The 23540-nt window shown below is 36.4% G+C and overlaps 1 protein-coding gene and 2 pseudogenes across 1 annotated transcript in view; 2 read left to right on the top strand and 1 right to left on the bottom strand.

Annotated features, from left to right (window-relative positions):
• The window catches only part of LOC103080088 (protein POF1B), a 98622-nt gene that overhangs the window by 47516 nt on the left and 27566 nt on the right, over positions 1–23540 (bottom strand). The window contains 3 exon segments of the mRNA XM_082930853.1: positions 7961–8064; positions 8067–8142; positions 12670–12762. Coding sequence (XP_082786979.1) covers positions 7961–8064; positions 8067–8142; positions 12670–12762 — 273 coding nt within the window.
• LOC103079268 (40S ribosomal protein S3a pseudogene) lies at positions 1246–2034 on the top strand (annotated as a pseudogene).
• LOC103079550 (etoposide-induced protein 2.4 homolog pseudogene) lies at positions 18876–19902 on the top strand (annotated as a pseudogene).

Genomic DNA, 23540 nt, shown 5'->3' with positions numbered 1-23540 from the left:
GCAGAGAAAGTGGATGGCAGTCTATCCAAAGTAAGGGATTAGCAAAGTGAGGACTAATAAGAGAAGCCAACAATTTTAAGCGTTTCTAGCAAGAGCATTGTTGAATCAGCTGACAGGGAACACCAGCCTGGTTTGGAACTGAGGGCTAGAGAGCTTGTTGAGGGCAAGGCTCAATGGGAATTAGGGAGTAGGAGATAAAGTAAGAAAGTGATGATAAGAGAAAGAGAGATTCAGAATTCCAGATGAAACAGTTTCAAGTGATGTGGAGGTTCAAGGAGTGGCCAAAGTCTATGAGAGCTGAAGATGTAGTAGAAATAAAGAAATTAAGGGTGATAAAGAACCATGAGGACAGAGCATGAGAAAAATCTATCATTTGAGTGGAGAAGTTCTCATAGATGATTCCAGGGCAGGGGTCAGGGGAAAGTGGGGAGAAGATTGTAAACCTGCCCGTGAAACTGTTGAAGGATGAGAGTGACTAGAAGGTCAGTAGTAGTGATAATATGAGCCAAGAGGAGAGGTGTATATGGATTGCAGGGTTTTAAAGAGAGGAAATGGTTGATCAACAAAAACCAGAACACTTGGCTGTATAAAATTGTACTGAGAGGGCTTCCCTGGTGGCGCAGTGGTTGAGTCCGCCTGCCGATGCAGGGGACATGGGTTCATGCCCCGGTCTGGGAAGATCCCACATGCCGCGGAGCGGCTGGGTCCGTGAGCCATGGTCGCTGAGCCTGCGCGTCCAGAGCCTGTGCTGTGCAACGGGAGAGGCCACAACAGTGAGAGGCCCACGTACCGAAAAAAAAAAAAAAAATTGTACTGAGAAAATAATTAGCAATAGATACATAGAAAACCAAACAAATGAAAACATTTAGGGAATTATTAACACCAACAAATAATAGTTGTACTAATAAAAGCAGCAAAATAGTACACAAATTGGTTCAGCACTAAATAATACTTTCATAGCAATAATAATATAAACACTGAATAATGATTTAGCCCAAAATATGGGGATTTAACTGTACTGAGATGATGAAAGGGAAGTAAACAGGTAGGTGGGTGATTAATCAAGCTAAATCCTTATGTACCAGAATTACTAACAGATAATATACAACGTTGATAAATCAAAAACATAGCAGCATAAGTATACCCATATTATTTAGCTATATGGAAGTAAAGACAAGAAGAAAAAAAGCTGAGTTGAAAATTGTTGCCTCTAACTTCCGCCCTTTTGGCTCTCTGAGCAGCACCATGGTGGTCGGCAAGAACAAGCGCCTTACAAAAGGGGGTAAAAAGGGAGCCAAGAAGAAAGTCGTTGACCCATTTTCTAAGAAAGATTGGTATGATGTGAAAGCACCAGCTATGTTCAATATAATAAATATTGGGAAAACACTATCACAAGAACTCAAGGAACCAAAATCGCATCTGATGGCCTCAGGGGTCGTGTTTTTGAAGTGAGCCTTGTTGATCTGCAGAATGATGAAGTTGCATTTAGAAAATTCAAGCTTATTACTGAGGATGTTCAAGGCAAAAACTGCCTGACTAATTTCCATGGCATGGATCTTACCCATGACAAAATGTGCTCCATGGTAAAAAAATGGCAGACCATGCCTGAAGCTCACGTTGATGTCAAGACTACCGATGGTTATTTGCTTCGTCTATTCTGTGTGGGTTTTACTAAAAAATGCAACAGATTCAGAAGACCTCGTATGCCCAGCACCAGCAGGTCCACCAGATCTTCACGAAGATGATGGAAATCATGACCCAAGAGGTGCAGACAAATGACTTGAAAGAGGTGGTCAATCAATTGATTCCAGACAGCACTGGAAAAGACATAGAAAAGCCCTGCCAATATATTTATCCACTCCATCATGTCCTTGTTAGAAAAGTAAAAATGCTGAAGAGCCCAAGTTTGAATTGGGAAAACTCATGGAGCTACATGGTGAAGGTAGTAGTTCTGGAGAAGCTTCTGGGGATGAGACAGGTGCTAAAGTTGAAAGAGCTAATGGATGTGAGCCACCAGTCCAAGAATCTGTTTAAAAATCAGACTTTTAATGGTGACAAATAAAAGATCTTATTTGTGATAAAAAAAAAACAAAACAAAACAGAAAATGGTTTCCTCTGGGCATCAGGCGTACATGGAAAGGGTTGGGACAGGAACTTGCTGTTTGTTTTATGCCATTTAATAATATTTGACCTTTTAAGCCATCTATATGAATTATTTTGATTTAAAAAAAACTATTTTTAAAAGAGTAAATAACTAACAATTCTTGTTTGCCACAGAACAAGAGTTCAAAAGGGCACAAGTGCAGGAGGTAGCAGGAGACAGATAAGGGTGGTGTTGGAGAAAAAATGGGTCCAAAACAGATATCAATTAAATTTGGGAAAAGGATAGCAGGGAATAGAGTTTTGCACAAAAGACACTCATTTTCAATAATGGGGATGGAGAAGGCAATAAAGATGGAGAAGAGGACTTCACTGGTGGTGCAGTGGTTGAGAGTCCACCTGCCGATGCAGGGGACATGGGTTTGTGCCCCGGTCCGGGAGGATCCCACATGCCGCGGAGCGGCTGGGACCGTGAGCCATGGCCGCTGAGCCTGCGCGTCCGGAGCCTGTGCTGTGCAACGGGAGAGGCCACAACAGTGAGAGGCCCGCGTACCGAAGGAAAAAAAAAAAGATGGAGAAGGACTGGAGTCACAGTCACAAGGGTGGTGTTGGAGAAGTGACTGAGTGAGGGAACAGGCAGAAATGCTGAGTTTATTAAGCTAAGCAGCCCAGAGTTTCCATAATTAGTGAATGACTTATGTTAAATAAACATTGTAACAAGCTTCCTGGATATTTGTCAGAAAAAGCACCTGACACTAAGATCTGTGCTGTCTTGATGTTGACAAAAATTAAGTTTTCAAATGACAGAAGAAAGGCATCACAAGTTGGAGAATTTTCCATTGGCAATAGCACTATCCAAGTGAGCAGGACTCTTCCCTTGACATCTTCCCATGACTCAAAGTTTTCTTGGAAGCCTCAAGCCAAGTTCAAAAGAGTTGTACATGCAATATATATAATTATTTGAGTCTTTCTTATAAACACCACCTGTATAACAACTTGTAAAACGGGTTCAGCTGAGCTTTTCCCTGTCAACTAACATATGTGAAATTATCTGTTCCTTGCTAATGTCAGGAAAATGATCACAGCATGTTATTCTTAATGTCCTCGGGGAAAGAAATGTGATTGGTGCTGTTTCGAATTTAAAACCAAAATAATGATCTTTCTAAGGAGAACCATGGAAAACATACATAAATTAGTTTTATTAAAAATATTTTGAAGCCAGGTTTTTGGACATCTAATTTTCAAAAATATTTTAATGTCTTTTGCTTCTTGGAAAGCACTTTAAAGGTGATTTAGTTTCATTTAAAAATATCATTACAGGGACTTCCCTGGTGGTGCTGTGGTAAAAAAAAATCCGCCTTACAATGCAGGGGACGCGGGTTCAATCCCTGATCAGGGAACTAAGATCCCACATGCGAAGCAACTAAAGCCCGCGCGCCACAACAACTGAGCTCTCGCGCTTCAACTAGAGAGCCCGCGTGCTGCAAACTACAGAACCCACGTACCCTGGAGCCCGTGTGCCGCAACTAGAGAAGAGAAAACCCACACACCACAACTAGAGAGAAGCCCACGTGCTACAACGAACGATCCCACATGCCTCAACTAACACAAGACGCAGCCAAAAATAAATAAAATAAGGAAATAAATAATAAATAAATCTTAAAAAGAATATCATTACAATGGAAACCAATTTTTTATTTTGATGCTTTGAAAGGTTTGGGGACTGGGGTTAGGGGAGGAAAAGGCAGAGAATCAAACATTCATTTGTGTACCTAGTATGTGCTTGGCACTAAGCTGGATACTTTACATATTTTACCTCATTTAATCCATTGTAGATACACTGCACATTAAGTGTGATTCTCCCCCTCTTTTATAGATGGGGAAACTGAGGTGCAGTCCAGTTAAGTCGATTACCTCAGTACAGTTAAAGTCAATTACCTAGGATCATGCAACTCAGTAGAATCAGGTTTTATAAACCCAGTTAATTGAACTGAAAGTCTGTGTTCTTTCTACCTTATTATACTACCTCTGAATTGCAATTTAACTCTAAACACAAACTAAAAATGGGTCATCCTTTAATTTTAAAGAAGCCTAACTGACATCTGCTCTATTACTCTTCAGAGACTCTTCCACTCATGTGGAAAACACATGTAAACACCAAGGAGCCTAGGTGAGACAACTCATTCTGTGCCCTGCTTTGTCCATGGGATCTGCACAATCGGGTTACCCCATCCCTACTCTGACCAGAAATGGATCCAATCCTGTGTAATCCACATAGGTGGAAATTAACAGCTCTAAGCTTCCCAGGGCACTATTCCATTTTCAGAAGCACTTCAACTTTATCCACATAAAATACTGAAAAACCAGAAGAAAAGTATACAAAAAGTCTCCAGCCTTTAACAAAGCTAAATCGGAATCTCAAACTAAAAGATGAATAATAAAATAGAAAGTAATATATTAGTTACCAACCTCTGCCTATTTTCTAAACAGACAATATCTGGTCTGGTCAAATATATTATTAGTTGCACTAAGCTAATGAAAGGGTATCATAGCATTACCATTGTCACTGTACAAGATTCTTAATCCTATGATATTTTTCCCATCTCTGATAATTGTCCCTCACTCCATTCCTACTGTCATTATCCTAGTTTAAGTTTTACACTTTGACTACTGAAATATTTAGCTTTTAATAATCTCTCTGCAAATTCTTCTCTGTGGTATTTTTTCATGTTGTAGGCTTTATAGTTTATAAAGCATATCAAACATATATTTTCATTTAGTCTTTACATCAACCCTGTGAGGTAGACATCACTACCAAAATTTATGGATGAGGATATTTCTGAGAGATTTAGTATTTATTAAGAACACAAAGCTTAGAAGGGACATAGCTGGAACTGGAACCCAGGTCTTCCTACCCTGAAGCTAGTCCACTTTCTGTTATAATATGGATATCTCCCCAGTGGCAGACTATTAATCCACTGTCCTATTCATGTTTACATTATTGACCAAGGACTCTCCACATTACTGACTCAACTTCCAGAGGGAACTCTCAATAAACTCTGGAGTCAGGCTACCTATATATGAATCCTGGCTCTACCACATGCTAGCTATGCAAGCCTTCACAAGTAACTTAACTTCTCTGAACCTCAGTTTCCTTCTCTTGAACAATAAAGGCAACAATGATACCTTCTTCATCTGATCATTGTGAGAAGAAAACTAACCAATATTTCAATCTATCTTGTGAAAATCTTCTAGAATTAACCTCTTAAATCATACCTATCAATATTTTCCTACTCAATAACCTTCAATCTTTCTCCATTGCCTGCCAAATAAAGTTCAAAATTTTAAACTTAACATTTGGAAATTCCCTGGTGGTCCAGTGGCCAGGACTCTGTGCTTTCACTGATGAGGGCCTGGGTTCAATCCCTGGTTGGGGAGCTAAGATCCTGCAGTGGGAAGGACCTCATGATCTGGCCTTAAGGTAACATTTTAACCCTACACTCTAGTACTCTTCATCTCATGTCTTCCTTGCCATACAAACCAAACCACTATTCCTGAACCCCAAAGTGTACTTTCCCAAATATATGACTTTTTTCATGTGATTCCTTGTTCTTAGGATGTCCATGCCACACACCACAATACCACGTTTGGAAATTCTGCTCACTCTTCAAAACCCAGGACAATCTCTTCCTCCTCAACAAAGCTTTCCTAGATCTCACAGCTGAAATTAATTTCTTCTCTCTTCTGTTCCCAAAGCACACTGCATGATCCTCTTTTATAACAGACAACACTTTGCTTTGTATAATGTTTTATGTGTTTGCGACTTTCCCCTATTAGACAATAAGCACCTAAGAGAAATGTGACAATGTCTTACCCACGTTTGTATTTTTCATAGTACCTGGCATGAAGATTTAATGCTTACAAATAATAATTACTACAAAAAATTAGTAATTACCATTTAAGTACTTACCGTCAGCACTCAACAATGGTTAAGTGCTTAACATACGAGACATAATTTATTCTTACAATAACCCGGTAATAAATGGATGATGAATCTTTATTTTATGATGAAGAAACTGAAGCGTAGTGAAGTTAAGCATTAAACTGAACTGTATGAAACTGTTGCTCTTTGATCAACTTTGACCTATAAAAATGACAATTTCAAATGATTTAACCTAATAAAATGTCTTTCTAATGGCTATTACTAATCCATTTAATTTAAGAAATTCAACACCATCTGGACCATGTTTTAGAGTAATTCTAAAGACCAGTATTTCCATAGATGATAAATTTAGGCTTTTTTAGATTGGAAAAATGTGGATATTAAATTTTTTGTGGTTCTTTTTTTACCAATATGGCCAAAGTGTATATTTCAAGTTTAAGTCCTTAGAAATAATCTCATTCATATTTAATATAAAACAATCATATTCTTATGTAAGCAGGCTCCCTCTTTATTTTTTCTTATTCTTTTTCTTTTGTCTTTCTGTAGGAGTTGCCTATGAGAGAGGTCAATTTGAGCAAGCTATTCTTTATTAGAAAAAAATATGAAAAAATACAAAGGGTGGCTTCTTCCCCACAGTTCCAGTTATAATTGTTAGTTTTTCCAAGATACAAGACAATCTTTTTTCCTTTAACACATATATAACAGGTTTACAGATTCTATAGTATTCAGAACATAAATTACTGATGATTGCATCCCAAGATATTTCTTCTTAGCAAGTAAGTTTTAGTTTCTATTTTGTTGTTGTATCAAATAATAAAATGTATGCATATTCTGACTTGAGTTAATATGCCATATTTTCAAAGAAAACATATAAAAAGTAATGGTCACATGGTGACCATTACAATCATCTCAGACAATACCACTTCCAATTCATTATTCACTTAAATATCATACTTCATGAAAATATTTAATGTTGCACAACTGTTGGACCCATTTTAGAACTGAGGATCAGCTAGAAATTAAGTGTTCATTGATCAGTTCTTAATTCCCCTCATAGATTTAATGTATTAATAAACTTGAATTATTTTGCCTTCTGAGAAGAGATGGAAAATTTTGTTTTAAAAATGCCATAATATATATACCCTGAGAAAACCATAATTCAAAAATAGTCATGTACCACAAGTTGATTGCAGCACTATTTACAATAGCCAGGAAATGGAAGCAACCTAAGTGTCCATCAACAGATGAATGGATAAAGAGGATGTGGCACATATATATAATGGAATATAAGCCATAAAAAGAAACAAAATTGAGTTATTTGTAGTGAGGTGGATGGACCTAGAGTCTGTCGTACAGAGTGAAGTAAGTCAGAAAAAGAAAAACAAATACCGTATGCTAACACATATATATGGAATCTAAAAAAAAAATGGCTCTGATGAACCTAGGGGCAAGACAGGAATAAAGACACAGACGTAGAGAATGGACTTGAGGACACGGGGAGGGGGAAGGGTAAGCTGGGACGAAGTGAGAGAGTAGCACTGACATATATACACTACCAAATGTAAATAAATAGTTAGTGGGAAGCAGCTGCATGGCACAGGGAGATCAGCTCGGTGCTTTGTGACCACCTAGAGGGGTGGGAGGCAGACACAAGAGAGAGAGGATATGGGGATATATGTATGCATATAGCTGATTCACTTTTTATACAGCAGAAACTAACACTACACTGTAGAGCAATTATACTCCAATAAAGATGTTAAAAAATAAATATATAAAAATGTCATAATAAAACATGAATCTTCATGGTATAACTCCCCAATATTTTGATGAAAAAATAATGTGGGTACCTATACAGTGGTGTGAGCAGGGTTTAAGAGATTATTTCAGTTTTACAAGGAATGAGCTCATTAATCTTACCTGCTAATGTGTGTGGTTTGAGTCACTATGATACAGTTCAATTCCAGTGTTTGTAGAAGTTAAATCACTTCCTGTGATGGTTTGGATTTGCTGGCTAGAATGGATTGTTGATAGTGTAGAGAGTGGAAGATCTGGGGCTGTTGGACAATGTGATGATGGCACTGAACCTGAGGATAGCTTTCCTAAAATACATGCACATGCCAAAAACAGTCACTCAGAATAAAAATAACTAATAAAAGAAAAGCCAACTGAATCCACTTTAAAAAATTTAATGTGTTCTTTCACAAGCTAATTCAAGCCCTAGGATTTATAGTTTTAATAAGTGATATATTATTTTTTCCAATTATTCCATTGTGAAAAATTGTATTGAACTCTATTTTTATTTGACCAGGTGGCTGTAAACATCCAAATACTTACCTAAGTTGGCCAGATAATTGCATGTTCTGATTAAATTAATATTACAGTTATACTTAACACTAAAACTATAATGAATATTAATATTTCCTTGATGATTCAACAGGCACTTCAGGATCTAATTACAAAATAATACTGAAGATGTTGATGGATATAAATTAGAAAATAATATAATGTAGTGATTTTCAATGTCAGGAAGCATATTAGAAACACAGTGGGGGCAGGTGAAGTTCTTATGCTTGTGAAAATCAAGCATAAATTTAAAAAGATTGGAAAACAGTGACTAAGCCTTCAGATTCAGAAAACATGGATTCTAACTCTGATTCTACCACTTACTCTGTGATCTTGAGAAACTGTATATGCAACCTTTATAAGCTTCAGTTTCCTCATGTGTAAAAGTGGAGATAGTATGTACCTCACTGGGTTGCTATGAGGAGTAAATTAACTAATGTTTGTTAAGTGCTTAGTACAAAGTAGGTGGGTAATTAACATTTATTATTATTATCATCATATATTATCATTGTCATCATCATCATCAACTTAATCATCATCCACCCCGTTAATTCTGCAGGTGAAAAAAAAAATAACCATGTGGTCCAGAGAAGTACAATGATTTACTTATAATGACACAAATAATTAATGGCAAAATTGGGACTGGAACTCATGATTTCTTGCTCAGAGTTCTGTCAGAACATTAAACTGGATTTGTACTGTCTTCAAAATATTTTGGAACTTCTTTTCCAACTAAATCTTTGCTATCTGCTTGCTTATTTACCATGGCTTTTTTCTGGTAAGTGTAGAGCACAGAATAAAAACAGATATCTGGTTATAGTTTGGGGGATTTCAGGTATGCTTGAATTTTCTATATTATTTTGTTATTATCCTACTTTGAAAGCAGGCACCTGAAAGCCAGTTTTCAAAGAAAAACATACTCTATTTGAATCATAATGCTACATTCATGCACATACAATTAACTTTGAAAGTATAAATTCAATGCTCTATTTCCTTTTGACTGTTGGAAAGGTGACCTATATTAATAAAGTAAGGCACTTCAAATTTTAAAAGTTTTATATGGAACAATTTTCAAGCTTTATTAAATGAAAAAACCAAGATGCACAAGAATGAATATAGTATGCTCCTTTTGTATACTATTTTTAATGTACATACATGTGTATTTACAAATATATACAGCTGCTTTTAAATGCATGAATAGAGCAAAAAACATTTTAAGAGTGACTGCCTCTGGGAGGAAGAACTGAGGGACAAGAGGATCAAGATAAAGAAGCTCTTTTTTCACTATATGTATTTTTATTCTCTTTTCACACTCTTTTTGTACCTTTTTATATTTTTTATGCTTTGAAATTTTTTACGATGTATACAAATATCTTTTCATGTATACAAAAAATTTTTTGAAAGAAAAAAGAATATATAAAGAAACACATTTTACAAGTAGACACTGCCTTGGTAGACATATAGATAATAAAGGTCATAGAATCAGTTCATAGAATTATTTTCTCTAGGCTCTTTTCAAATATGACCTACTTTACAAATATGCTAGCACTAAGTAAGAGCTCTACAGTTTAGAAGCCTGACTGTGTACTATCAGTAACTTTTGTACAAATTTTGGGGGTGAATGTATCATCTGTTCTTTTATGTTACAAAATACCTTCATACACTAGATTAGGATAAAGTCAGAGTGATAGTCAGAGAACGCTTTCACCAGTGGGGAGCTTATACACTACTGAAGTAGAATTCTTCCTGAAAATAAAAATGTGTCCCTTAAAAAGCAGATTAGGAAAAAACTTTGAAAGGACAATAAATAAAACAAAACCCATTTCTCAATCATCTATCTTTATTAATGCATCAGTTGAATAGAATGCTGACAGTCTCTCCATCTGGGATGTCTTGTGGTTTTCCTGAGCCTATTTGGCATCTGAACCATTCATTGGTACCACTAAAGTCTTAGCAGGTTTTCAGTTTCCATTCCTCACACCTGACTACTAAAATTATTGTTCTAAAGCAAGATATTCATACATTTCTCATACTTTTGAAGCATACCACAAGCTGAGTTTTTAATGTACAAAAGATCAAACATTTCTCATTTACCATATATCTTATATTTTTTGCTCAAGAAAAATATACACAGAGTACAATTTATATGAATTGGATAATTATCTTGCAACTGACACCACTTTACCACCCTTCTACTATAAATACCTCTTTTTTTGGACAGGTCCCATCTCCTAAGAGATAGTCCTATTTGGATTAGTCTCATATGACATTAAACAGGTTCATCCAGACTCTGGCTTTATCCAGCTCATCCCACTGTATTTCTGTCACTGAGGAAACTCAACTAGGTCAAAGCAGTTGTATGCATGTTTCCTTTTACCTTGGGCAGCCTCCCATGGCAGTTACAAAACTCCCAAATCATTTAAGTCATTAATAAGAAAAGTGGACATGTAAAAAGTAAATATTCTAGTTAACAGTAAGTAGCAGCAATGTTCTATTAAAGGAATTCTTCTTTAATTGTTCCAGATGTATAGCAATAATAATGTACAGGATATTCAATATTTTCTTCTAGGGCCAAGTTTTAGAAAAGCTGTTTATTCTCTTTGAAACAAGAAGTTGGAAGCAGCATGAAATGATGTGTCTCAAACATTCCTTCCTATTTAAAGTGTGTCAGACATTGTTTTGGCTGTCCAGTTAGATAAAGGACAGATGTTATAATCTGGTAGCTTGAGGAAAATGCCTTTTGAAGCACTAAAATATTTCGAGAAATTTTTCTGTTTGGTATCATAATGTCCAGAAATATTCTGCAGTTCTTTTGGAAAATATGTATTTAATATGTACTCTACTAAACCCTTCAGACTATATACAGTTTTCCAAGAAGACTAGAATCTTAAAGATTTGGATATTTATGATCCTGAGAGTTTACTCTTTTTCATTTTTATTGGGTATCAAATGAGTAATAATGTCTTAGTTCCTATGAATTGGGTAACAACTGCCCATAAATGCTCATAAAAATAAGACATGTTCTCATGCCAAGAAAAATGAAAAAAAGAGAATTTAGTATATTTTAATGTTTCAGTTGTATATGAGAAAAATGATTTTGTGATCAAAATTCATTTGATAATATTTAACTGCCTGTTTTGGGTTGAATTGTGCCGCCCCAAAAAAAGATTCACTGAAGTCCTAACTCCCAGTACTTTGGAATGTGAACTTATTTGGAAACAGGGTCTTTACAGAGGTAATCAAGTTAAAATGAGGTCAATAGGATGGGTCCTAATCAAACATGACTGGTGTCCTCATAAAAAGAGGAAATTTGACACAGAGACAAACGTGCACAGAGGGAAGACCATGTGAAGAAACAGAGGGAGGGTGCTATGTGACAATAGAGAATTAAAATTACACACCTACAACCTGAGGAACACTTGAGGCCACCAGAAACTAGGAGATAGGCAGGGAAGAGTTCCTTCTATAGAGGCTCTAGAGGGGGCATCGCCCTTTAAACATGGCAGTTTCATAGTCCTGGCCTCCAGAACTGTGAGACAATAAATTTCTGTTGTTTCAAGCCACCCAGATAGTGATACTTTGTTACCACAGCCCTAAGAAGCTAATACACTGTCCTAGTTCAAGAGATAAATCCCAGGATTTGTCTGGGCTGCGAATGCTTGTACCCACTGAGGAGATCAATGTGAAACCTCTTCTGGTTACAGTAACAACTCTGCTTGAAGGACGGAAGGGCAGGGGGAGAGAGGAGCTCTAGATGCCATGGAACTACCATCACCCTGCTGCAGTTTTGTACTCTGTACTTGGTCTCTCAATTTAGCTTAATGGAATTTCAAAAACTGACTTCAAGCTTTAGCTTTCTAGACCTTTTACAGTATACAGTATTTTACAGATGTGTTCATAGATAGTGTTCATTTAAAAATTCACTTCATATTAAATGAATTAAGATAAAATTGCAATGTTTTATGATTTTTGTGAGCCTCGTTTAAAAGAAACATACAAAGCATTGAGATATCTATATTAAGTTCAGATTCTTAATTTTCTCCGTGACTGGACATATCTTTATTTTAGTTTCCCTTTCAGTAAAATGGGGACAATACTTCAAATGAGGAAATGGAAATGAAAGCGTTAAGGATGATACAAAGGGCTGTAGATATAATGAGGTATCATTATGACATAGTGAGCTTGCCTGGCACTTGACAATTGAAGGCCATTTTAGCTCTATTAAAATATTCATAATTCAAAAGTATACACATAAAATAAGTCTTAAAACAAATTTCACTTACCTGATCCATATTTAGCTTCTCCACTTTTCTTATGGTTTTTTCATAAATAACATTATTTCCTGGAAAGAAATGGCCTCCTCTTAGGAATGGTTCCTATAAAGACAGTAAAGACTGTTTTGCTTTGAAAGTTACCTTTTCAGAGGAATCTGAACTTAAGCAAATATGCATTCTCCAATAAAATCTGAGGTAGTGGCAGACTTTAAGGGGAAAGTGGAATGACATCCCAAAAAGGTTCTGAGAGATATAAAGATTTAGTAATAAAAATAGTCCATTTTCTCAAACAGAGCAAACTGTATCTCCCACTACATTTTACTAAGCCTAACAGTGTTTTGGGGAAATTGGAAGAGTGGGAAAGATTTTTTTTCTGTTCCTAAGGCAAGATAAGTTTCCTCTGAGGTAGACAGGCATGAGGTCAACCTCATCTAAACTGGGTTCACTGGCAAGTTACTTTCTATGCCAAAGTGTTATTAGAGAAATGCAAAATAAACATAATTCAGCACCACTGAGCCATATAGTAGGTAGAACTGTATTAAAGATTTTTTTTCTTGGAACTCAATTTGGGTTCCCTTGAAGTGTACAATTCCTACTTGTGATTACAATCAAAGCTAAGGCTCTCAGTACAAAGTATGTTTTGAATACTGAGAACAGAGTAGAGGCTTTAAGAGCCACTGTATCTCCATATAATCAACTAAATTGATGTAGAATTATCCAAGTGCTTAGAAGTTGTCACCAATGTAATAATGGGTGGTGACATATCCAAGATCTGAAAGAAAGCAGGAAGGGCTAATAAGAATCAGACCAGGAGTCCAAAATAAATGTACTGTGTACTATACTCCCCTCCTTTCTTTTGGTTTTCATATGACTTTTCACTTGTATAGGGAGAGTGAGGGTTATTTTGTTACAAACCAAAAATTGCATTCATTTATTTTTGTAATGCAAGGGAACAGTAGAGAAGGGGATTGACTAAACCTATTACCAGTTAATGTGCTTAGGACCATTTCAAAACCAACAAAATATGATAGCATTTTTGTAGTTTGCTATTGTAAAAACTGTTAGAACTGGACTAAAACACTGGTTGTTGAGAAGGCAAAACACTCTTGAACCCAAAGTATACACTTCTTGTATTCAAGTTTGGATAAAGGGTGCTTTAACTTAATGTTCCTGGGATATTTTGGTAAAACAAACATAAAAGTGATTCATTTTGACTAGCTGATGAATTACCAAATCTAAAGATGGATATATATTTTAAAATTCCCCTAGAAACTATTTTGTGTTTGTTTTTGTAAAAAAAAGCCACTTTCGTAATACATGTAACACATGTTTACATTCATGTAACATATGTTTAAGAGCTTACTATGCACAATATACTTTGCTAAGTATTATAAGGCAAGAAGTAAAGTTATATTATTACTAGGAGCATTGAATATTGATCAGTGTTCAAACTGTAGCCAGCAGCCTATACTTGTAATGTTCTCAAGCTAAGAATGGTAGTTATATTTTTAAAGAATTGTAAGTAAAAAGAAGGAAGACCAAGACCCTATATTTCTAAAGGACTATAAGTAAAAAGAAAGAAGACCAAGACCCCATGTGGCCAACAAAGCCTAAAATATTTACTATATTGCCCTTTACAGGAAAAGTTTGCTAATCCCTAGTCTAGATGATATATGAACACAAATACCTATAATACAAGGGAGAAAGAGGCAAGGACCAATAAAAAGTACAGAGAAATAACTTATGGGATGGAATTCAGAAGAAAAACCGAGTTACATTGGCAGTGCTTGGGTAGGTTACTTGTATCAGGTAGCTTTTAAGAGAAGGTAAAGGTGGGCTTTAAATATAAGGAGGTGAAAGAAAATGGTATTTGAAGTGAAGGAAACAAAGTCAAGACACCAAGGTTGGAAAAGTGTAAAGTTATATGTAGAGGTCATACTTGGCAAATGGAGCTTGGTTCTGCAAGCAGTGAGATGCCTTTGAATACTTTTAAATGGGGCTGTGATTTGAACATAGGTCTACTTCAGGAAGATTAATTGGGAATGGAAAGAATACAGGTGAGGAGACCAGTTAGAAAATTATCCTAAATCAAGGACAGCACTTTTCAAAGAAGACTCCGAGGTCTTGAACCTGAGGAATCTACTATATGGTAAATGGGCTCAAAAACTAAAACAGTAAAAGTGGAGACACATGGAGTTTTCTGTGCTCCTGGTAAGAATCTAGGTCAGATTCATGTTTTTATTCTTCATAACACTTAGCAAAGTATATAGCGCATAGTAATCCCTTAAACATGTATTAACTTATTGCAAATAACTAGCAAAAGAACTCTTTCACAGCACAGAGTTGAAAACACATGTCTGGAACTAAGTGGGGATTTCATGGCTATTGTTCTAGATTTCAGAATCATATGCTTAGAAGTTCTAGTTAAAACCATGCAATTGCTGAAAAGGCAAATGAAGATCAAAGACAGAACTACAAATCTTCATACATATAAGAATCATAAGAGAAAAATGTCATACAGTCAAGAGAAGAGAAGTTTTTAAGAAGCAATAGGAAGGCGAGTGAAGGTATAAATGCTTCAGGGAGGTCAACAGGTGAGAATTACAAAGTAGATTGGATTTGAAGTACTATGAATCTATTGGATTTGACTACTAAAATTAGTGGAAATAGGTATAATAGAAAAAATTTCTGGTTTAATAAAACCTATATTCAGTTCTGCCTCTATCACCTACATGCTGTGGAAAGTTAGGTAAGTCATTTACCTTCTCTGAGGCTCAGTTCCTTTATCATAAGGATAGTAATGTAGGGTACTTTATGCCAAGCAAAATATGTATGTTAAAGTACCTTTAATCTGTCATGTTAATGTATAAAAGGCATTGGTTTCAAATAATACAGTAATATAATATTTAAAATCAATACTGGTTTGAAAATAATTTATGAGAATCTTGTTAGAACTTTTCTAGGATATCGAGTTTAAAAATACACAAAAGTAAGCTTGTTGAGGACAGGGACTTAATCCATCTTGAATACCCCATAGTGAATGAACAGATGATTGGATGAGAAAGGACGATATGAACTTTTATATAAGGATATAAGCATCTTCTAATAGGGGGAAAAAAATTTAACAAAAGCATGAAATTTTCTTCTCTATGAACTAAAATTCACTCTAAATGCTGAACCATTATTATTTTTTAAGAAGAAAAAGGACTTAGGTGCTAAGAGTATTAATTCTCCCTAAACTGTGTGTTGGACTTATTTTAGATGATCTACTGAAAGAAAAACTTCTAAACTTAGGGAACTGTTATTTTCCCCAAATCTATAAGAAAGTAAAACCAAATATTAATATGAATAGATCACTCTGCATAAAACAGGTCAGCAAAATTAATCAAAAGTTTTAGATTTCTAACAAATGAGTTGCTAAACAGTTTCACTATTTGGTAGCTTATTTTATTTTTCTACCTGTACATTGGAATTGGTGCCAGACCCACCCTAAAAATTAACAGGTGTTTTCAAAGATGGCTGATCTTATAATTTAATTGTTACTTTTAGAACCTCTGGGAGTAGTTCTCACATCTAACAAAGTACATATTCTCCAGCCTCAACTTTACTGTTTCCAGGCCATGAAACCTTGTTGGAGAACATTTTTTTAAAAAGATTTGCTGATGTGGCTCAGTACGAATTCAAGTTATCCAACTTTAAGAGGTCCTCCGACATTCATAGTCATACTTGTATTCACCAAGTTCTCTATAAATATGGTTACAAATATTTTTTTTTCCTCAAAGCCCCATGCTCATGTTCGTTCATTCACCTTCTACTTACTGAGAAAACCAATATAATCTGTCCAATGAGATTCCTCCATTTTCCTCCCCAGCTCAAAAATCTCTTCAGTTTCTGCTCGTTCCACTCATTATGGAATAACATACTCCTCTTTTATCTGGAAGTCACTTCTCTGTCTGTACCTGGAATCCTATCCACTCTTGACTCTTCCAGAACTGTGTCCCCTTTCTTCCCTTTCTCTGCTGCATCTTAAATTTTCCTTACTACTAGTTATTTCCCTCTGTCTATAAATCTCTCAGATCTCTAAGATTCTGTGCTACTATCCCACCTCTCCTCCTTTGACCAATATCCTTTTTAGGAGAGTAATCCTCACTTATTTCCTCAACTTCTTGATCCAGTCACCCATTAACTTTGCATCTGGATTTTGCCTCCTTATGTATACCACAACTGCTCTCTCAAATATCACCATTGCTTTAATGGTCAAACTCTATTTTCAAACCTCATCCTCCTTGGCCCTTTGGCCATTTGAGATGGTTGACCACCTCCTTTCTCTATTTGCTTCCGTTAGTCTGTGTTCACATCCCTCTCTGACCGCTCCTTTACCTGTGAAAGTGGTTCCTTCCTTCTGTTCCTTTAGAGTAGGCATTTTAGGTTCTGATCTCAACCCCTTCCATTACCCCTCAGTGATCTCACTCATTCCCACAGCTACAAAGATAACTTTAAGAGGAATAACTCTTATACCCTTATCACAAATATGACCTTCCTCAAGTCACTTTTTAACTGCCTGTTGGGCATCTTCGCTGCCATGTGTCTCAAATGCTACTGGTTCAAACAGATCTCACAGTCTCCCCCTTTCCCAAACCAGCTTCTCCTCTCCCCTACTTCTTACTCCTTTTAATTGGACTACCATGTTCCCTGTATCTCAAACTGAAAAGTTTAAGTCATATTTGACTTTTCTTCTTTTAACCCCAAATCCAATATAGGTTATCAAAACTTGTCAAAATTACCCCCAGAATAACTGTCAGAAAAGACAGAGAGTGACACTTTTAGTCAGAAGACCTAAGCAAGTCACACTTATTTAAGCTTTTGTTTCCACATCAGTAAAATTGTACCAATAATGATGTTCATTGTAATATTTCCTTAAATACCACAATAAATCCTTTTCTGATTTCCCAAACAAATGTGTTATCTCCAGCCTCTGAACTTCAGTAAGACTTCATCTGTATTTCTCTTATGGCATCTATCATACACCTCACCGTATATTTTACATAGCTGTTTATGGACATATCTTATTCCCCTTCCTGAGAGGAACTGTAAGCCCCTTTGGTTCAGGAACCATGTCTTATTTCCTTTTATTTTCCAATTTGAAGGCTGTAGGAGTCTGTGAGTGGAAAATTAATGAAAATTAATGAAAATGATTAATATAAATTGGATTATATCTACTGATTGAATAAAAATACTTCCCCATTTCTGAGCCATGTTATATACCAGAATGCATAAATCCCTCAACTAAAATGACAATAAATGGAAAATAAGGAAGATCAGGAGCAACCAAAAATAAAAAGGCTGAACAGAGTTAGGATATCATGAGAAGTGGATTGAGCTCAGTTTAATTATGGGGAGAAGTAAAGATTAGACAAACTGGAAGGTGAAAGAGGATAAAGTTGCCATTTAGGAGGCTCAGCTTATTATAAATATTGTAATTTAGCCAGAATCTTCTCCTGAGGGAATTTAAAAGAACAAACAAAAAGCCATATACTTAGATAAATAAAATGTATCTGGACAGGATTTTCAAGCTGCTCTGCAAAACCAGTTAGTTTATTTTTGTTTACAAAGCATGGGGATTGAAATTTGTTTTATCCCTCAATAATGTAAAGAGTTAAAAGCTGAAAATGTTAAAGTTAAAATGATCATTTTTCTTTAACCCTCTGCTGCATCTTCTCCCTGAGAAACTATTTGCTTCTTTGCAGTTGAACACAACCATAATGAGGCAGGCTCAGTGTTACAAATATGTTATGTACTTGCATACATACTTCTGATTTCTCTGCTTTTGTGATTACACTCTAGCTGGTGAGGATGGGGGAGAGAAGTGGTATGTGGGTGGGTCTCGGGATCCTAGTTCACCGACATCATCAATCGTCCTTAATTCACAAATGTTCCTCTCCCATATCTGCATTGTTCAATTTCAGTCCCAACTCTGCTGTTTTGTAACCGAACCGTTTGGGGTCAATTAAGAACTTCAGTTCCAAGAAGGTTGCAACCTTGTTTTGTTCACTGCTCAATCGCCAGTTCTTGGGGTAATTTTTGGTGCATAGTGGGCAATCAATAAAAATTCACTGAATAGGTGGGAGCTTCAATAAAAATTCACTGATAGGTGGTAGTGGGTGGCCAGGCATGGAAGGGTGAAGCTGCCGGGTCCTTCATGGTGAAAGATTTGGGGGCATTTCTCTCTCCATTGTGTAGTTGATAGTTTGGGCAGTGAAGAGATGGTGGACAATGTCAAAACTTTTATACAGGACCTTGCCAGGGGAATCAAAGACTCCATCTGGGGAATTTGTACCATCTCAAAGCTAGATGGTCAAAGTCAACAAAAGAGAGAGGAGCAGCATCGAACAAGGGCAAGTAGTGTCCTGGCTCAGAGGAGAGCCCAGAGTATAGAGAGGAAGCAAGACAGTGAAACACATATTGTTAGTAGAATTTTTCAGTGCTGCACTTGGAATGGTGGAGTATTCTGGTTGTCTCCTCTTGTTTTATTGAGTGTTTATTCCTCTGCTTCAGTCAGCAGTGGGCCAAATTTTGGTGAACCATCACTTCCTTGGGATGTTTTGTTGTGACTAGAATTCTTCCTCATGTCAATTTTCAGTGCTCTTTGGGTGCTCCCCGTCTGTGCTTAGCAAAGTTGTGAACACAATCTGGTTTCAGGATATAGCTGATCTGGCATTCGAGGTATCAAGGAGGAAGGCTCACCATTTGTTAGTTTCAGCAAAATAATTGCTGACATGCTCTTCAACCTATTGCTGAAGGCTCTTTTTCTCCTTGAGGGGATGTTTATGAGTCTCTTCCCCATCCATCTTGTTAGTCAGCTGGTTAGTCTCCTGCACATGTCTCTTCTCTACTCACTATACTGCTTCAAATATCGTTAGTTCAATAAAGGAATTGAAATTCACCAACAGTTATCAAACATAGAAAGAATTGGCCTTACTACTTTGCTTTTGGTTTGCCCTTGTCTTTCCTCACAGCAATGCAGTACTCCTACGTTGTCAGTGCCTGCCTCTTCTCTATCCTCATTCCTTTATTCATTATCAGTGCCTTTCCAATTGTACCTCCTTGGTGGTTTTCTTATGCAACAGATTCTTCTGCAAGACAGTCTACCTGCAGTCTGCCCTGAGTAGCCCAACTTCTGCAGAGAACTTCCCCTTACCTCACCCATGTCCTGCCAAACTGAAAGCTACTGTGGGCCACTGAGTCAACTACCTTCAAGAGGAGATGGGCAGGATTAGAGGAGCACCATGGCAGCTCTTTTCCTTGTTCACCTCCACCACCAGGGAAGGCAACAACTCTGCCAAGGGCCCTGTGCATATTCCCCTCTTTCTGAGAAATCGGGAATTTTTTGTTTAACATCTTTATTGGACTATAGTTACATTACAATGGTGTGTTAGCTTCTGCTTTATAACAAAATGAATCAGCTATACATATACATATATCCCCACATCTCTTCCCTCTTGCGTCTCCCACCCTCCATATCGCATCCCTCTAGGTGGTCACAAAGCACACAGCTGATCTCCCTGTGCCATGCGGCTGCTTCAAACTAGCTATCTATTTTATACAAGTCCATGCCACTCTCTTTGACTCAGCTTACCATTCCCCCTCCCCGAGGTCTCAAGTCCATTCTCTCATAGGTCTGAGTCTTTATTCCTGTCCTGTCCCTAAGTTCTTCATGACAATTTTTCTTTATTATTCCATATATATATATATATGTATATATATATATATATATATATATATATATATATGTCTGTTAGGATATGTTATTTGTTATTCTCTTTCTGACTTACTTCACTCTGTATGACAGACTCTAGGTACATCCACCTCACTCCAAATAACAATTTCGTTGCTTTTTATAGCTGAGTAATAGTCCATTGTATATATGGGCCACATCTTCTTTATCCATTCATCTGTCGAAGGACACTTAGGTTGCTTCCATGTCCTGGCTACTGTAAATGGAGATGAAATGAACATGGTGGTACATGACTCTTTTTAAATCATGGTTTTCTAATGTTATATGCCCAGCAGTGGGATTGCTGGGTCTTATGGTAGTTCTATTTTTAGTTTTTCAAGGAACCTCCATACAGTTCTCAATAGTGGCTGTATCAACTTACATTCCCACCAAAAGTGCAAGAAGTTCCCTATTCTCCACACCCTCTCCAGCCTTTATTGTTTGTAGATTTTTTTAATGATGGCCATTCTGAACAGCGAGAGATGATATCTCATTGTACTTTTCATTTGCATTTCTCGAATGATTAATGATGTTGAGCATTCTCTCATGTGTTTGTTCACAATCTTTATATCTTCTTTGGATAAACATCTACTTAGGTCTTCTGCCCATTTTTGGATTTGGTTGTTTGCTTTTTTGATATTGAGCTACTTGTGCTACTTGTACATTTTGGAGATTAATCCTTTATCAGTTGCTTCATTTGCAAATATTTCCTCCCATTCTGAGGGTTGTCTTTTGGTCTTCTTTATGGTTTCCTTTGCTGTACAAAAGCTTTTAAGTTTCATTAGGTCCCATTTGTTTAATTTTGTTTTTATTTCCATTTCTCTAAGAGGTGAGTCAAAAAGAATCTTGCTTTGATTTATGTCAAAGTGTTCTCCCTATGTTTTCCTCTAAGAGTTTGATAGTGTCTGCTCTTACATTTAGGTATTTAATCCATTTTGAGTTTATTTTTGTGTATGGTGTTAGGGAGTGTTCTAATTTCATACTTTACATGTACCTGTCCAGTTTTCCCAGCACCACTTATTGAAGAGGTTGTCTTTTCTCTGCTGTATATTCTTGACTCCTTTATCAAAGATTAGGTGACCATATGTGCATGGGTTTATCTCTGGGCTTTCTATCCTGTTTTATTGATCAATATTTCTGCTTTTCTGCCAGTACCATACTGTCTTCATTGCTGTAGCTTTGTAGTATAATGTGCAGTCAGAGAGCCTGATTCCTCCAGCTCTGTTTCTCTTTCTCAAGATTGCTTTCACGATTCGGGATCTTTTGTGTCTCCATACAAATTGTGAAAATTTTTGTTCCTGTTCTGTGAAAACTGCCATTGGTAGTTTGATAGGGATTTCATTGAATCTCTAGATTGCTTTGGGTAGTAGAGTCATTTTCACAATGTTGATTCTTCAAATCCAAGAACATGGTATATCTCTCGATCTGTTTGTATTATCTTTAATTTCTTTCATCAGTGTCTTAAAGTTTTCGGCATACAGGTCTTTTGTCTCCTTAGGTAGGTGAATTCGTAGATAATTTATTCTTCTTCTTGCAATGGTAAATGGGACTGTTTTCTTAATTTCACTTTCTGATTTTTCATCATTAGTGTATAGGAATGCAAGAGATTTCTGTGCATTAATTTTGTATCCTGCTACTTTACCAAATTCATTGATTAGTTGTAGTAGTTTCCTGGTAGCTCCTGATCTTAGTGGAAATGGTTTCAGTTTTTCACCATAGAGGATGATGTTGGCTGTGGGTTTGTCACATATATGGCCTTTATTATGTTGAGGAAAGTTCGGTCTAAGCCTACTTTCTGGAGAGTTTTTATCAAAAATGCTTGTTGAATTTTGTCATAAGCTTTCTCTGCATCTACTGAGATGATCTTATGATTTTTCTCCTTCAATTTGTTAATATGGTGTATCACATTGATTGATTGGCGTATATTGATAGTCCTTGCATTCCTGGGATAAACCCCACTTGATCATGGTGTATGATCCATTTAAAGTGCTGTTGGATTCTGTTTACTAGTATTTTGTTGAGGATTTGTGCATCTATATTCCTCAATGATATTGGCCTGTAGTTTTCTTTCTTTGTGACATCTTTGTCTGGTTTTGGTATCAAGGTGATGGTGGCCTCATAGAATGAGTTTGGGAGTGTTCCTCCGTCTGCTATATTTTGGAAGAGTTTGAGAAGGATAGGTGTTAGCTCTTCTCTAAATGTTTGATAGGATTCACCTGTGAAGCCATCTGGTCCTGGGCTTTTGTTTGTTGGAAGATTTTTAATCAGAGTTTCAATTTCCTTACTTATGCTTGCTCTGTTCATATTTTCTATTTCTTCCTGGTTGTCTTGGAGGGTTATACCTTTCTAAGAATTTGTCCATTTCTTCCAGGATGTCCATTTCATTGGCATAGAGTTACTTGTAATCTCTCATGATGTTTTGTATTTCTGCAGTGTCAGTTGTTATTTCTCCTTTTTCATTTCTAATTCCATTGATTTGAGTCTTCTCCCTTTTTTTGCTAATAAGTCTGGCTAATGGTTTATTAATTTTGTTTATCTTCTCAAGGAACCAGCTTTTAGTTTTATTCATCTTTGCTATTGTTTTCTTTGTTGCTATTTCATTTACTTCTGCTCTGATCTTTATGATTTCTTTCCTTCTGCTAAATTTAGAGATTTTTCTTCCTCTTTCTATGATTGTTTTAGGTGTAAGGTTATGTTGTTTATTTGAGATGTTTCTTGTTTCTTAAGGTAGGACTGTAATGCTAGAAACTTCCCTCTTATAACTGTATTTGCTGCATCCCATAAGTTTTGGGTCGCCATGTTTTCATTGCCATGTTTGTAGGTATTTTTGGATTTCCTATTTCTTCAGTGATCTCTTGGTTATTTAGTAGTGTATTGTTTAGCCTCCATGTGTTTGTATTTTTTAGATTTTCCTGTAACTGACATCTAGTCTCATAGTGTTGTGGTCAGAAAAGATACTTGATAGAATTTCAATTTTCTTAAATTTGCCAAGGCTTGACTTGTGACCTAAGATATGATCTATCCTGGAGAATATTCCATGAGCACTTGCGAAAAATGTGTATACTGTGGTTTTTGGATGGAATATCCTATAAATATCAGTGAAGTC

Source organism: Lipotes vexillifer, unplaced genomic scaffold (genome assembly GCF_000442215.2).
Source record: "Lipotes vexillifer unplaced genomic scaffold, Lipotes_vexillifer_v1.1 scaffold140, whole genome shotgun sequence".
NCBI lineage: Eukaryota > Metazoa > Chordata > Mammalia > Artiodactyla > Lipotidae > Lipotes > Lipotes vexillifer.
This window is presented reverse-complemented; position numbering and strand designations above follow the sequence as displayed.